At 36.5% G+C, this 16,847-nt stretch overlaps 1 protein-coding gene across 2 annotated transcripts in view; it reads right to left on the reverse strand.

Moving 5' to 3' along the window:
• LOC134207733 (G1/S-specific cyclin-D2) overlaps positions 1–16,847 on the reverse strand; it is a 298,976-nt gene that overhangs the window by 76,153 nt on the left and 205,976 nt on the right. For both annotated transcript variants that reach the window (XM_062683587.1, XM_062683588.1), the window contains exon 4: positions 13,377–13,551. In XM_062683587.1, coding sequence (XP_062539571.1) covers positions 13,377–13,551 — 175 coding nt within the window. The remainder of the gene's footprint in view (positions 1–13,376; positions 13,552–16,847) is intronic.

Genomic DNA, 16,847 nt, shown 5'->3' on the forward strand with positions numbered 1-16,847 from the left:
TCGGCACCCCGCCGGAAAGCCATCCGTCATCGGCACCCCGCCGGAAAGCCATCCGTCTTCGGCACCCCGCCGGAAAGCCCTCCGTCTTCGGCACCCGCCGGAATCCCGCCATCGCTACGAAAATCCTGCGCAGGTACGTGGAAACATTGAAATCATGATAAGGGAGAGTTATGAAAATTTGATCAGAAAATCTGATCAAATTTTCATAAAACCGGTTGGTGTGATGTAACGTTCGACGGTAGCCCACTTTCCCTTACGACCCGGCTTCACGTACCTTTCCGATTCACCGGGCGAGGACTAAAGGAAGCCACTAACTCTTGGTTCAGGTTCGGTCCAGCGTACGATAATTGGCGACGTACGGGGACCGTGCTCTCAGAACCTGACCACCGGAGGTTGTAGCGTACAGGTGGTTCTACGACAGTTTTGGCGACTGTCGGGTCCCCAACGCGAATGGCGAATGTTAGTCAAAACTAATTAAAAACTATTTACACGAATTACCTTTTTTTTCTAAATAATTCCTCCGGAAAATGGAGTAGAATCACGTAATCGTCAGGCGCACTGACGGACGATAAGCTGTATCTGGAAGACATCAAAGGATTCCTTTTACATCACTTCACTTTTTTAAAACCACTGTTCTCAGTTTTCTACCTTCGACAGACTTTGAAGGTGCACACGTTTCACTTTGAAAGTTTCACAAACTCGGAACTGAAAAACCGCGATACTTCTACTCCTCTAGTGCGAGCGAAAAATGAACGAGCTTAAGGGTTCTATCCTTCAGGAAACCTTGAAGGACAATTGCTTATTCTTTAAGATTTTCGAATGGCGATAGCCGTTTGGCGCCTTCCTAGATTTAAGCAAATGGTTGAAAAAGAGCTCTATACTTTCAGGAGCCATTGCTGCACTCACTGAAGCAGTATACCACTTTGCTCAGCCGAGACGCAAACCGCACGAAACATTTCATTATCCCAAGACAGTCAAGTAGTCAGGCAAAGACTGGTTGTATTTTGGTCTCGCTTTGGACTTTGAATCGTCAAGCCGACTTAACGAATTCTAGCATTATTTTGCTTAAAAAGATAAAAACGTCCAAAGCTAAATTAATTCAAATGAAATAAAATATATACAGAAAAAAACAAAAATAATCAAGCTTTAATTCAATCTAAATATTATTCTCTTTAATTTAATTACAATAATAAAACTAATTTCAAAATTTATTTACAATTGATTTTGCTTAAAAAGATAAAAACGTCTAAAGCTTTTGAATTTCTTTTAAATTTAATTCAAATTATCCGTCGAACGTTACAAGAAATTGAAACTCAAAAAGATTTGGAGATTGGAATGAAAATTTGAAAAATATTGATTTTCAAATGTATCTAAATTTAAATATTTTTAAGTAACAAGATTTAACAAAAAATAAATTGACACTCAAAATCTTTTTAAATATCAAACATAATTGCAAAAAATGTTTAGCAATTTTATGATCAAGAAATTTAATAATCTAAAATCATAAATCCAACAAAATTGGGGAATAAGAAACCTAAAATTCAAAATTCAAAATTCAAAAATTAAGAAGAAATAGAGAAAAACATAATTAATTAATTTGAAAAATTTAAAATAAACAATGATTCAAGATCTGAAGAACTTCAAAAATTCTAGAAAGCATTTGAAAATAATAAAATTAGAAAAATTAGGTTTACGATTTGAAAACATTGAAAAATTATGAAAGTAAAAAAAAACAATTTTAAAACTGATAAAATAAAAAAAAAAAATTTGAAAAACTTTAAAATTAAACAAAAGTAAAAACCTACAAAACTTAAAAAAATTAAAATATAAAAATTTAAACTGAAAAATTCAAAAGAAAATTCTTACAAAATACAAAATACTTACAAAAATTAGAAATTTGAAAATTAGAAGAAAATGATAATAAATGAGTTAATATAAAAACAAAAATTCAAAAATTTGTAGAACTCAACAAAGAAGTTTAAAAAATATTTTTAATACAAAACAAATAGAACTTCAAATATTACAAACTTTTAAAACCGAGACAAGCCAGCCTAGGGCTGAAAGTCTCGCTTATAAAGGCAAAAAAAAACTTTGAAATATTTCATTTGAAAACTGAGGAATTGAAAAATATAGAGTTAAAAATTTAAAATGTAAAGCCCAAAAATGCTGAGCTGTAAGTTTGTGATTCAAAATTCAAAATTTCTGCAATTAAACTTTAAAAAAAATCATCAAATGCAGAAATTAAAAAATTCTTAAGTTTATAAAAATAGAAAAAATATCTTTGAAATTAAAACCATAAAAACCATGTATGAACTTTGAAAATTTAAAGATTTCAAAATTTTAAAAACCAAAACACAATTTTTCTTTTAATTTAGGAGTTGGAAATTTAAAGAATTTAAATATATAAAAAAAGTTTTAACTTTAGAGCGTTAAAATTTAAAGCAAAAATCTAAAAATTAAAAAAATCAAGAAATATAATTTTTTTTTCTTGCATTTTAAACTTATTTTTTTGGTAATTTAAACTTACTTTTTTTTTAATTGTGAATTAAAAATGTCAAAAGTCAGATACTCAAAAATTTGGAAGCTTCAATAGAAACTTTTTTTTAATTACAAATATTTGATCATCAGACGTTTCAAATTTAAAAAAAAATTAAAAATAATAAAAAACATATATTTTTTAAACTAAGAAATTTAAATTATAAATAGGGAAATTACGGCTTTGGCAGGTTTTGTTCTATTATTATCAGGGGGTTTTCTATAACTAATTGTGCTGAAAATTAGTCTAAGCCTAGTTTGCATATCGAAGAATTTGGCGGCCAAATTTCTTAAACAAATAATAGGGACACGGCAGGTATTTCCGTCCATCGTCATAGGGGCTAAAACCATCGAAAGCAACGTCCATTTGCTAGAATTCCACTATAGCAGAACGTATCTCCTGAGCTTACAATTTGATACGGATGAGTTTGTCAAAAAAGTGTTTTTTTTATTGGTTTTCGAGACTATGACGAAAAGACGAAAATGCCTGCCTTAACCCTAATAGAATAACACCTGCCAAAGCCGTCCTTATTTACAAAAATGAATAATGAAAAAATAGCTAAACTTCAAACTTTGAAACGAAAAAGTGAAAAAAATAAAAACTTAGATTTAACTTTTAGAAATTTAGAAACATAGAAATTGATATACCGATTCAATCACTCCCTGATGAATTTTGGGATGGGGGTGATTCAAGTATGACGTCCACTACTTTTGAGATTTCTAGACCCCCTTCCCCTCTTTCCCCCTTTTGTATACCTACCATATGTACTGTCACAAAATCTTAGACCCCCCTCTAAAACCTGTGACATCATTGTTAAACGACCCCATGATAAAATATAAAATTTGACAGAACCGGAAAAAATATTTTCAATTTTTATTTTATTTTTTCACAAATATGGATCAGATGCCTTGAGCAGGCAAAATACGTGATTGGAACACATAACTTCTTGTCGAAAAAGCTTTAAAAAATTCTTGGCAGGTACTCAGAAATAATTCATAACAAACCACAGGCGTTGCAATTTTTTTAATTAAAATCATTGTTGCTTGCGCTATTGTTAACAAAATTAAAATAAACCACCGTCGTCGGGGGTGACAATGGGTCAAATGGGTCACTGTTTCAACTTAGAATGCTTGTAGAATGGATTGAATGTATCTGAGGGCAAGAAGAGTAAAATATAAGAGACCTTTCTGACCGATTTTGATCTACGACCTCCTGGCTGCTGGTGAGAGCGATGACCCATTCTCACCCCCAGACCCCCACCCCGATGGCGGAACTAAAATTCTATTTTTTTTTGTGACTAAATCGGATCGAAAATGTGATAAAATTGGGTCAAAAACGTGATAAAATCGGGGAGTGACAAAATCGGGAAATGACAAAATCGGGTTGACAGAAATTTAGAAATTTAAAAATAGAAAATAAAGTCATAAAGTGTAAGTTCACAAATTTGAAAACAATAAAAAAAAATAAAATCTGAATTTTTTGAACTTTGTTTTTGGTTTTATTAAGATTTTCAGAGATTTTCAGCCCTAGGCGGCTCATCTCTATTTGAAAACTTAAAGATTAAAAGATTTAAAAATAAGAATATCTTTAAAATTTAAAAATCAAAGCTATATAATTCAATTATTTTCTTAAACATCTTAATAATTTTTAATGAACAAATAAAGAAAACTCAGAAAAGTTTTAAATTTTGAATTGCGAAAAATTTCAAAACTTTAAGATTTATAAATTCAAAGACTTAGAGATTAAAAAACTTTAAAAATAAAGAAATATCCAAACAGAAAAAAAGTTTTTGAAGATTTTAAATTCAGTTTTTTTTCAAAGGTTTGAAATTTTAATATCTTAAAATTGGAATATTTCAAAAATTTTAAGGTTTAAGAAAAATTAAAGCAGATTTTTTTAAATCTTCAAAACTCTAAAATTTGTTTTTTTAGAACAATTAAGGGTTTTATTAGTTCTATCAGGAGATTTATCCCTTATGCTTCTTCGCTCGTGAAACTGATCGATAGTTTTCTGAAAAATATGCATTTTTTAGGGCTGGACAAATTAGGCATTCAGGTGGTCAAATCCGGTACACTTCCCCTATTAGAACATTCAGACGTTTCAAAATTATTAAATGAAATGTTTAAGAAATAAAATTAAAAAAATTGAGACTCACAAATTTATAGATTTGAAGAATAAAATGGAAATTTGAAATTCAAATGCATCAAAATTTAAATATTTTAAAACAACAAGATTAAACAAATAAAAAATTGAGAATTAATTTTTTAAATTAAAAAAATCCATGTTTTTTACGTTTTTGAAGCATATTATGATTGAAAAATTCAAAATCTAAAGGCATAAAAATAAAAAAAAAGAGGGCTAAAAATCCTAAAAACAAAAATTTCTAAGGAAATAGAAAATAAAAATTAAAAATTAAATTTAAAATTTGTAAAATTAAAAATCTACATAAACATTAAAAAATGAAAAGCTTTATAATTTTTTAATTTGATGATTTGAAAATAAACAACTTAAGTAATTCAAGAGTTAAATTTTTTTTTAATTCTGGAAAGCTTTGAAAAATTTCAAAGTTTTGGAAAATAAGGTTTACAATTTAAAAATACTCAAAAAACAAAAAAAATAAAACTAAAAAAAATTAAACAGAAAAAATTAAAAAAAATTAAAAAAATGAAATTAAAAAATTTAATGACCTACTTTAAAAATTCAAAAACATAAAAATTTAAAATTTGGTAAATTTTAAAAATTGAAATATATAAAAATTAAAAAATCTACAGACTGAAAAATATAAAAAAAATAGTTTCAAAGATTAGGAAGATTTAATAATTTTGAAATAAAAAAAAAAAACAACAAAATAAATCAGAAATATAACAATTAAAAAATATGAACATTTAGAAATTTGAAAATAAAAAATAAATCCTTAAAGTTTGCAATTTTAAAAACAATAGAAAATTTAAAATTTGAAAATTTTCAACCCTTTAATTAGATTGGAAGATGGAAAAATAGAAAGATCAAAAATTTCAATATCTCCAAGATTAAAAAATCAAAATATAGAATTCGATTATTCACCTGAAAATTTAAAAATTTCAAAACGAACAAATTTTAAAATAATGAAATTAATAAAACAAAAATTTTAAAGCTTTTAATTTCTGAAACAAACGCAACATGTTAAAACTTTAAGATTTATAAATTCAAAGACTTTAAAACTTAAAAAATTGCGATATCAAAACTAAGTCTTCTTTTTGAAGATTTTAAATTTAGGTTTTTCCAAAAATTTGAAATTTCAATATTTTAAAATTCAAATATTTCAAAAAATTCAAAGTTTAAAAATTTTAAAAACAAAAATTGATTTTTTTCAATCTTCTTAAATTTTTAAATTAGGAAAAAATGAATATCAAAACAAATGAAATTGATACTTTTAAGGCCAAATTAAAGATTTGAAAATTCTAAAAATTTAAAATTTATATATTTTAAAATTTCAAAGTTTTACAACTCGAAAATTTAAAAACTCTAAAATCCATAATATTTGAACATTTTAAATTTTGAGATTGAAACTTTTTTTTAAAATTCTAATAGTATATATTGCGCTTCAGCACACTGCTCGAAAGCCGCAATTGCATTCTTAAGTTCAATTTCACTTTGCTGCATCGTAAATTCCCGAGTGAGCACACAAGAATACGGAGTAGTTTGGGCAAAACAATGTTTCTATAGTTTGGTCTTGGTCCTGAGTCAGTAATTGAACCCTGCTAGGGAATACCATTCGTGACCATATTAAAACATAAAAAAATTAAAAATTTGAAATTTATTTTTTGAAAATGTTAAAAAAATAAATTTAATTATTTTGAAGCTATAAAAAGTTCAAATTTTATACATTTTGATGAATATTTTTGAATTTTAAAAATGAAAGGTTTTGAAACAGTCAAAATATCAACAACTTCGTCGACAAATTTTATTTAATAATTTTTCATCAACAAAAATGTTTGAAGATGTTGAATCTTTCGAGCAACGCATCTTTACACTTACCAATACGTTTGTGCAGTGCTTTTATCTCGGCCAGACGGAGGACCTCGAATGTGCTTGTCCTGGGAGTGATATTGAGGATCATCAACAGGAACTTGTTTTGAACCCGTTCTGTCCAAGTCGAGTCCCAGTTCTAGTAGTCCCAGTCCCAGTAGTCTTGTCCCAACCCAGTCCCAGATTTGTAGAAGTTCAATCCCACTTCAGTCCCTGTTCAGTCCCAGTTCAATCTAAATCCAAGTCCAGTCCACTCCCAGTTCAGTTCCTAGTCTAATCCTAGTTTAGTCCCAATCCAGTCCTAATCTAGACCCAGTTTATCCGACTTCTGTTTCTGTTCACCATCAGTCCAGTTCCAGTCCTAGTCCAGCCCTTGTGCAATCCCAATCCAGTCCTTGTCTCAGTCCCTGTCCCGTCTCAATTCAGTCCCAAACCATTCAATCTCAGCCCAGTCCCAGCCCCACTTCGGTCTCAATCCAGTTTCAGTTCAGTCTCAATCCAGTCAAATCCCAGTCCAGTCTCAGTTTCAGTCCAGCCCCAGTACAGTCGCAGTCCTCTCCCCGTCCAGTTCTGCTTCAGCCCCTGTCCAATATCCGTCCAGTACCAATTCCAATACCAGTTCAATACAGTCATACTTCAGTTCCTGTGCAATCCAAATCCAGTCCATCCCATTCAGACCCTATCTAATACCCCTCCAGTCCCAATGCAGCTTAGTCCCTTCAGTCTCTGTCCAGCTGCAATCTAGTCAGAGTCTAATTCCAGGCCAATGCAGTCCCACTTCAGTCCCGTTCAATCCTTATCCAGTCACAATCCAGTTCCAGTCCCACCAGATTCCAATTCAAGCTCGATCCAGTTCCAGTCCAGTCTCAGTCCAGTCCCACTCCAGTTCCAGTCAAGTCCCGGTTAAGTCTTAGTGCATATCACAAAGAACCATGGCTCCATAAAGTGATATATACGCCTGAGCCTACCAAATAAACGACTAGTTGTCCCAAGGTAGTTTGTGTTTAGTCCCAGCCCAGCTACAGTACAGTCCCACTTTAGTCCCATTTTAGTACCAGTCCAGCCCTTTATCCTATCTTAAACCAGTCCCAGTCCAGACGGAATCTAATCCAGTCCAGTCCCACTTCAATCGCTTCCAGTCCTAGACCAGCTTCAGTTCAGTCACAATCTAGTCCTAGTCCAGTCCCTGTCCATACCCAGTCTTGTCACAACCCAGTCCGATTTCCGTCAGATTCTAATTCAAGTCCAATCCAGTCCACCTTCAGTAGTTGTTCAGTCCCAGTCATAGTTCAGTCCTAATCCAGGTCCAGTCCAAGTCCAGTCCCCGTCCTAATTTAAGCCCAGTCCAGCCACAATCAAGTTCCAGTTCCAATTCCAATACCACTTCAAACCAGTCCCACCTCAATACCTGTGCAATCCAAGTTCAGTTCCATCCCATTCAGACCCTGTCCAATACCCTTCCAGTCCTAATTCTAAACTCCCTAGTCAGACACAGGACAGTTAAAGTCCTGTGCCAGTTCAGTAACAGTCCCCGTCTAGCCCTAGTTTAGTCCCTTCAGTCCCTCTCCAGTTCCAGTCCAGTCAGAGTCTAATTCCAGTCCAGTCCTAGTCCAGTCCCAGTCGTGACCCAGTTCAGTTTTAGTCCCGGTTTAGTATCAGTCTTGTCCCAAGGTAGTTCCAGTTTAGTTCCAGCCCAGCTACTTTAGTTCCATTCCAGTCACAGTACAGTCACAATTTAGTCATTGTCTTAGCCTGTCCCAATAAAGTCCCATTTCAGTCTCTGTCCAGTCTTAGACCAGTCCCAGTCAAGTCGGAGTCTAATTCCAGTCCAGCTCCACTTCAATGTCTTTCAGTCTCAGACCAACTCCAGTTTTGTCCCAATCCAGTCCCAGTTTAATTCCAGTCCAGTCCCACTTCAGTTCCTGTCCATACCCAGTCCTATCACAACCCAGTCCCTTTCCCGTCAGACTCAAATTCTAGCCCCACTTCAGTCCTTGTTAAATCCCAGTCATTGTCCGGTGTCCTAATCCAGCCCAAGCTTAATCCAGCACCAGTGCCCGTCCAGTCTCAGTGGTTTCACCTCTATTCTTGCCACAAAACTATCAGATGAAAGTTTATTAAAATAGAAAATTGGGAAACTTATTTTAGTGAAGATTGAAGCAACGGAATATTCAACGTAAATCTTAACAATCGAAATTGAATGGCAGAACTCGAAAGAGTTCCCGTATCCAAAAGAACAAACTTTTTGATAAGCGACGGAAGCGACGAAAATGTTTGTTGGTGAGCAAAAGAAACCAATGTCGAACATTATTTTCAAACCCAAGATGGTGTTTAATGAGTAAAATTCGATAGATAATAATCAGCGTTTTCCGCCATTTTGTAAAATAAAGCCGCGAACCAAACCTTACGACCATTCTAGAATAAGAAAAGTTGCCTATCAATCGGTATTGTCTAGTAAAATTTGCCAACAATTGTAATTTTCTCAGCATATTGCGTCATATGTTGTCTGATATTCGACCTTAAGTTTTCCCACTATCGATTCCGAACGGTACTCGAAAAAAAATGCGGGCGGCCATCAGATTGCATCTCGATTTTTCCACCAGTTCCACTGATGGACGATACCAAGGATGAAAAGAAGCATGCTCCCCTTCCTGGTGCAGTAAAGTGTGTGCAAATGTTTAAAACAATTACAAACGACCGGCTCCAGGTATGACGGAGGCCACAGCAAGACGACGAGGAGAGTCCATTACGGACGGACATCTCGAGGCGATGGTCATATCTTATCGGCATTCGTCGGAGCGGTGTTGGTTCATAATTACCGAGTTGTTCTTGTTCTTCCTCTCGATGGGGAGAATTTTTGAGAACTCTAATGTCCTCACCAACAACCGGTGCTGCTGCGTCCGACGGTACTTCGTCGAATCTCCATCGCGGCAGGGCCGCCGACGAATACAATGTTGCAGAGCGCAGCGCAAGTGCCGATTGACAGTTCCATAATTGCCCATCGATATGACGGGTTCCTGGTGACGACGGCAGACTCATCAGATTACCCCAAGTCAGGCCACTTGGCAACGCCAAACCCGAGACAATGTACCATCAATATTTAAATTGATCTGCACCGAGGGCCGCTTTTGGCGTTTTGGTATGCGCCTGCTGTGCACCAGAAAATTAGCCGGATCATAAATTAGCCACTCGTTGGTGCCACAAGTCAGGACGACGACGACCGACGCAAGCCCAGGTTATGGAAGGGGGGCTCGGGCGCAATTGCAATAAATTATAAAAGAAGTCCAATCGAAGAATCGACAAAACTGCAACAACGCCAGTAAGAGCCGCACGACCGGAGAATATCAATCTGATTCCGAGGAGCTGATAAGGAAAATTGAAATCCGAGTAACAACATCAACGGCGAACAGCAAGGATCGGCCATTGCGTAGTGGATGACGACGACGGAAGGGATGGGGTCCGAAATGCAGCACAAGGCAAGGCTAACGGTGCGTGCACGATTCGGGACATTCAGCCGGTCGTTCGTCGCTCGTCTGTGGTCAGGAAACGACTGTTTTATTATGATTTGCATAATGCCGCATCAGGGTGGCTATTAGTCAGGATTAACGCGGTACCTTCGTAAGAGTCAAGGCTGGCGAACTGCTGGTAGCTTTCTCGGCGGTCCCAACTGAGGTGCTTGAGAAACAAATGGTTGGAATACCGATCTTTTGTTTGACAAATTAGTCAAATATTTCTTTTCATCTCTAGTGAACGGACGATGGTTACATCGACAATAGTTCAAACATCAATTCAATACCAAATTTTCAAAACGACTTATCTGCTTTTCTAAACAAAGATTAAAACGTCTATTTGACGAATCTTATAGCACTCCAACGCAAACCAACACCACCAACCGATAGCAGAAGCCGTTTCCAAACAGATTCGGTAAATCCACGTTTTAATCTTTGTTTACAAAAGCAGATAAGTCGTTTTGAAAATTTGGTATTGAATTCTTAGTATCGTATGTTAGAGCCTCTATATGTCATAAAACATTTAGAGCAGATCTGCCAAACATGCCTCAACGTTTTGACGACAAAACAAAAATGTAAAAAATGTCAAAACCAGTTGAATTAATTTACCAAAATTGAGTGTCTCATTTTGCAACACATTTTAAGAAAGTGCTTAAAGCAGTCTTCTATTGAACATTTTTGCGATAAAAACTTGTCCAACTCTTGGATTTAAACAAATCTTCTTATCACAAAGTGTCCCATATCGTGGCAGAAAACCAATTGTCGAAGGAAGACATTATAACAATTAACTGAATCGTTCTTTCTATTCAAGTGTCCCATTAAAAAACAAACAAAACGACAAACGTCTAAGATATCCATAGAAGAATTAAAATCTATTCGAATTATTCCACTTTTCGAGTCAATCAACTTGCAACCACCCACCGATCTCCTTATTTCGCAGGACGACCGGCGAAGCGATCAAGGCCGATCAACAACCGAAACCCCAGAAAGGAAAAAAAAATCTCGAACGCCAAATCCACATCGCCATTCCATCTCGTCGATCTGCGCGCCTAATTAAAAGCAACATTTCCCGTCGTCCCGGCATTTGAAAGCACTACCGGATCGATCAACTCGATGGTGGTGTGCCCACTATAGTTTTATTATTCTCATATTTTTTCGGGTTCCTTTTTTTATCGGGCACGTTTCGTAATTCGATCGAGGATCGTCGTCATCATCGTCGATCGATCTTCTGACGTACCTCATCTCGTTCCAGCAAAACATATCGAATCTGCCACCACCACCACCGCGATACGATTGCGATCGCGGACGACGACGTCGTGATCACCCAAGAAGCGGTGCTCCTACCCGCTGCTCACCAACCGAATTGAGTTGAGGTAATAATTCTGGCTTGTGTGAGGTCCTACTCCATTGAGTGTGTTGCGATGGTTGGACGAGTCCTGCTGATCCGGGTTGTTTGATTGAGGGTTGCGGATATTCATTGAAGTTTGGCTTTGTTTGGCGTGAGATTTCGCGATCGCGTTTTGAGTTTCAGTTCATTGTGATTTATCAAAGAATAAACACTGCAGACTACACTTTGGTCGACATTTTCAATACGGTTGATTATCTGTCATTCGAATGCGTTATTTAAATGTCCCAATTAGAAGTTACTCGATCTAAGTCGAAACAAGAAACCTAAATGCGATAACAAAAATAAGAAACCAGCCGTATTTTTGTTTCGTTTGTTTGGGAAAGATTTCCAATAGCACATTTAAGTGTCCCACTTTACGAAAATGATCCACTAGTGCAATTAACCAGATAGATCGTACAATTTTACATAAATATGTCTATCAATAAGATCTCAGACAGCCTTATCGTTGAACGAGCTTCTCGAATGTAATTTATCCGTTCAGCTAAATTCTATTTGGTCCACATTCAAGTGTCCCATTAAGCAAAAATTCTCCTTCGAAAAAAACTCACAACCTCAAAAACCCAAACCTACCAACTCCGCTTCGCAAATTGATACGTCAAAATACGTCCATCAAGGTCGGATGATGGAGTGGAATTTCGGCTTCATTCGTCATCCGCCCCAGCAAACAGATCCGTGCGACCGTCGTCTTCGAACAAACCCCCAGCAACCCCATCAGAACTTTACCACTCCAGCAAGCGCATCAAGCAACAAGCGGTTGCAATTTGATCCTTTTGTTGCTGCAACCCCAACCCCGACTGCCACACCATCCGCACTCACCAATGGGTTTCTTTTGTGCCATCAGGATACGGAGAATGAAAACCAAACAAATCATCGGGGTGGCAGATCGAGTGATCGCGAGAATGCGCGCATAATAAAAGAGGGTAGGCAGCCCGAACAAATCATTCATTTTCGCTTCCAAAAGCGAATCGTATTTATTTATTCATAATTTTCGGCTCCTTACAAAATCGCAAATGAGATCGTTTGAAAGACGAGGCTCGGACAATGATGGAAACAGTTTGAACTGCAGGTCCTTTTGTTTGGGCGATTTATTTGCAAGAAAGTTGCAGCGATCGTGGCCCCACCACGTCATTAGGCTCCCGAAAGGATCGATGATCGATGTAGTTTTTCGTACCCCGAGATTGATGATTCGCTCCGAGATTTGGGTCGATGCCCTACAGAAAATCTGAACGACAATTGTGACCTTGAATATCGAAGCGGCGACTGTGGCAAACAACCACCGCGCGAGTAGATCCATCGCACAGTGCCGAGACGAGCTTTGAATACTAACTTCTAGACGCGATCGAGTCGACGGCCAAGGTCAGAGTCAAACCCATTGACAACTTCTAACTCGGAAGAAATGAAACAATTTGTGTATGTGTGTGCGTATGAGATGGGATAGCTCCACGAATAGTGATCAACTAGTCGGTCCGGTTCTGACGGAAACGGCGCTGCGAATAGCATTCATTAATGAGATATGGGAAAAGATCACGACCGCGCGAGCAGGGATCGGTACGTTGTTGCCAAATTCTTCGAAGTCCTGGCCGACTGAAAGCTGTTCGGACAACAGTTCGCAGTGCATCGATTACCATAAGTTAATCGCTTCGTGGAATGCGACCACCCGTCGTCGTCGCCTTCAGCTGACAAGTTTCATTCATAACAACTTTTCTCTCCCCTGAGCCAACACTTTAATTCCGATGAGTCCGAAAGTTCGTTAGAAACGCGTGACCAATGCTCAAATATTTATGCTCATAAACACTGATCGGCGGCCAATATAACGACTGGAACTGATCGCCCGTCGCGACGACAACGCTTCAAGTCCAATTGCGTAATAATCCCCAAACAAACAAACAAAAATGTCTGCATTTGTGACACTTACCTCTCGCCGCTAGGGAGATGAAGGCCTGGGCGTGCTTCCGCACCTTCTCTATGCTAATGTCGTGACACTTTCGGTTCTCGATCGGTAGCCGACACAGCAGCAGTTCCAGAAAGTCCAGCGGCGTCACGGTGGAGACGTCCCACTTTAGCCGGCTCAGGACCAGCAATTCCCAGCGCTGTGGAATAGAAAAATAAATAGGGAAAAATTATAAAAATCACAATACAGAAAATAGAAATAAATAAATGAAGACATAGAATAAGATCACTGGTTAACTACTTTGAATCGGTATACATCGCGATTTGACTGGCAAAACTATTTTAAGATACCCAAAAAAATAGAAATTGTTGAAAAACATCAACAAGCAAGATAATTTTTAAACGATTAAAAATAATTTTCTTAAAGCTTAACATGAAATAGAAGGCGACTTGCATTAAGTTTTGAATTGAAATTAGATTTGATTTGACTCCAATTGGGTTTGGATTGAAATTGCATTTAAATTCGATTTGGATTTGAATTGGATTAGGATTGGATTTGGATTTGAATTAAATTTGGATTGAATTTGGATTGAATTTGGATTGAATTTGGATTGAATTTGGACAGGAGTCGGATTAAATTTGAATTGGATTTGGATTTAATTTGAATTGGATTGGATTTGGATTTAATTTGAATTGGATTTGGGTTGAATTGGATTTGAATTGAATTTGGATTGAATTTGGATTGGATTTGGAATGGATTTGGATTGGATTTGGATTGGATTTGGTTGGATTGAATTTGGATTGGATTTGGATTGGATTTGGTTGGATTTGGTTGGATTGGATTTGGATTGGATTTGGATTGGATTTGGATTGGATTTGGATTGGATTTGGATTGGATTTGGATTGGATTTGGATTGGATTTGGATTGGATTTGGATTTGGATTTGAATTTGGATTGGATTGGATTTGGATTGGATTGGATTTGGATTGGATTTGGATTGGATTTGGATTCGGATTAGGATTTGGATTGGATTTGTATTGAATTTGGATTGGATTTGGACTGGATTTGGGTTGAATTGGATTTGGATTTAATTTGAATTGGATTTGGATCGGATTGGATTTGAATTGGATTTTGATACGATTTGGTTTGGATTTGGAATGGATTTGGATTGGATTTGGATTGGATATGGATCGGATTTGGAACGGATTTTAATTGGATTTGGATTGGATTTGGATTGGATTTGGAATTGATTTGGATTGGTTTGGATTGGTTTGGATTGGTTTGGATTGGTTTGGAATTGATTTGGATTGGTTTGGACTGGTTTGAATTGGATTGGTTTGGATTGGTTTGAATTGGTTTGCATTTGATTTGGATCGGATTTGTATTGGATTTGGAATGGATTTTAATTGGATTTGGATCGGATTTGGATTGGATTTGAATAGGATTTGAATTGGATTTGGATTGGATTTGGATTGGATTTGCATTTGGATTTGGAATTGATTTGGATTGGATTTGGATTGGATTTGGATTTGGATTGGATTTGGGTTGGATTTGGATTGGATTTGGATTGGATTTCGATTGGATTTGGATTGCATTTGGATTGAATTTGGATTGGATTTGGATTGGATATGGATTGGATTTGATTGGATTGGATTTGAATTGGATTTGCATTCGATGTGGATCCGATTTGGACTGGATTTGGAATTGATTTGGAATTGATTTGGATTGGATTTGGATTGGATTGGATCTGGGTTGGATTTAGTTTGGACTTAGATTTTATTTGGATTGGATTGGATTGAATTTGGATTGGTTTGGATTGGTTTGGATTGGTTTGGATTGGTTTGGATTGGTTTGGATAAGATTTGGATTAGATTTGGATTGGTTTGGATTGGTTTAGATTGGATTTGATTGGTTTGGAATGAATTTGGATTGGTTTGGATTGGTTTGGTTTGGATTAGATTTGGATTGGTTTGGAATGGTTTGGATTGGTTTGGATTGAATTGGTTTGGATTGGTTTGGATTGGTTTGGATTGGTTTGGATTGGTTTGGATTGGTTTGGATTGGTTTGGATTGGTTTGGATTGGTTTGGTTGGATTTGGATTGGTTTGGATTGGTTTGGATTGGTTTGGATTGGTTTGGATTGGTTTGGATTGGTTTGGTTGGTTTGGATTGGTTTGGATTGGTTTGGATTGGATTGGTTTGGATTGGTTTGGATTGGTTTGGTTGGTTTGGTTGGTTTGGTTGGTTTGGATTGGTTTGGTTGGTTTGGATTGGTTTGGATTGGTTTGGATTGGTTTGGATTGGTTTGGATTGGTTTGGATTAGTTTGGATTGGTTTGGATTGGTTTGGATTGGTTTGGATTGGTTTGGATTGGTTTGGATTGGTTTGGATTGGTTTGGTTGGTTTGGATTGGTTTGGATTGGTTTGGTTGGTTTGGTTGGTTTGGATTGGTTTGGATTGGTTTGGATTGGTTTGGATTGGTTTGGTTGGTTTGGATTGGTTTGGTTGGTTTGGTTGGTTTGGATTGGTTTGGATTGGTTTGGATTGGATTTGGATTGGTTTGGATTGGTTTGGATTGGTTTGGATTGGTTTGGATTGGTTTGGATTGGTTTGGATTGGTTTGGATGTGGTTTGGATCGGTTTGGATTGGTTTGGATCGGATTGGGATTGGTTTGGATTGGTTGGATTGGTTTGATTGGTTTGGATTGGTTTGGTTGGGTTGGTTGGTTTGGATTGGTTTGGAGTGGATTTGATTTGGTTTGGATTGGTTTGGATTGGTTTGGATTGGTTTGGATTGGTTTGGATTGGTTTGGATTGGTTTGATTGGTTTGGTTGGTTTGGATTGGTTTGGATTGGTTTGGTTGGTTTGGATTGGTTTGGATTGGTTTGGATTGGTTTGGATTGGTTTGGATTGGTTTGGATATGATTCGGTTTGGATAGGATTTGAAAGGATTTGGATAGGTTTGTGTTGGTTTGGTTTGGTTGGTTTGGTTTGGTTTGGATTGGATTTGATTGGTTTGGATTGGTTTGGATTGGTTTGGATTGGTTTGGATTGGTTTGGATTGGTTTGGATTGGTTTAGATTGGTTTGGATTGGTTTGGATTGGTTTGGATTGGTTTGGATGTGATTCGGTTTGAATAGGTTTGAAAGGTTTGAATAGGTTTGTGTTGGTTTGGTTTGGATTGGTTTGGATTGGTTTGGTTTGGTTTGGTTTGGATTGGTTTGGATTGGTTTGGATTGGTTTAAATTGGATTTGGTTGGTTTTGATTGGATTGGTTTGGATTGGTTTGGATTGGGTTTGGTTTGGTTTGGATTGGTTTGGATTGGTTTGGATTGGTTTGGATTGGTTTGGATTGGTTTGGATTGGTTTGGATTGGTTTGGATTGGTTTGGATTGGTTTGGATTGGTTTGGATGTGATTCGGTTTGGATAGGTTTGAAAGGGTTTGAATAGGTTTGTGTTGGTTTGGTTTGGATTGGTTTGGATTGGTTTGGTTT

Source organism: Armigeres subalbatus, chromosome 1 (genome assembly GCF_024139115.2).
Source record: "Armigeres subalbatus isolate Guangzhou_Male chromosome 1, GZ_Asu_2, whole genome shotgun sequence".
NCBI lineage: Eukaryota > Metazoa > Arthropoda > Insecta > Diptera > Culicidae > Armigeres > Armigeres subalbatus.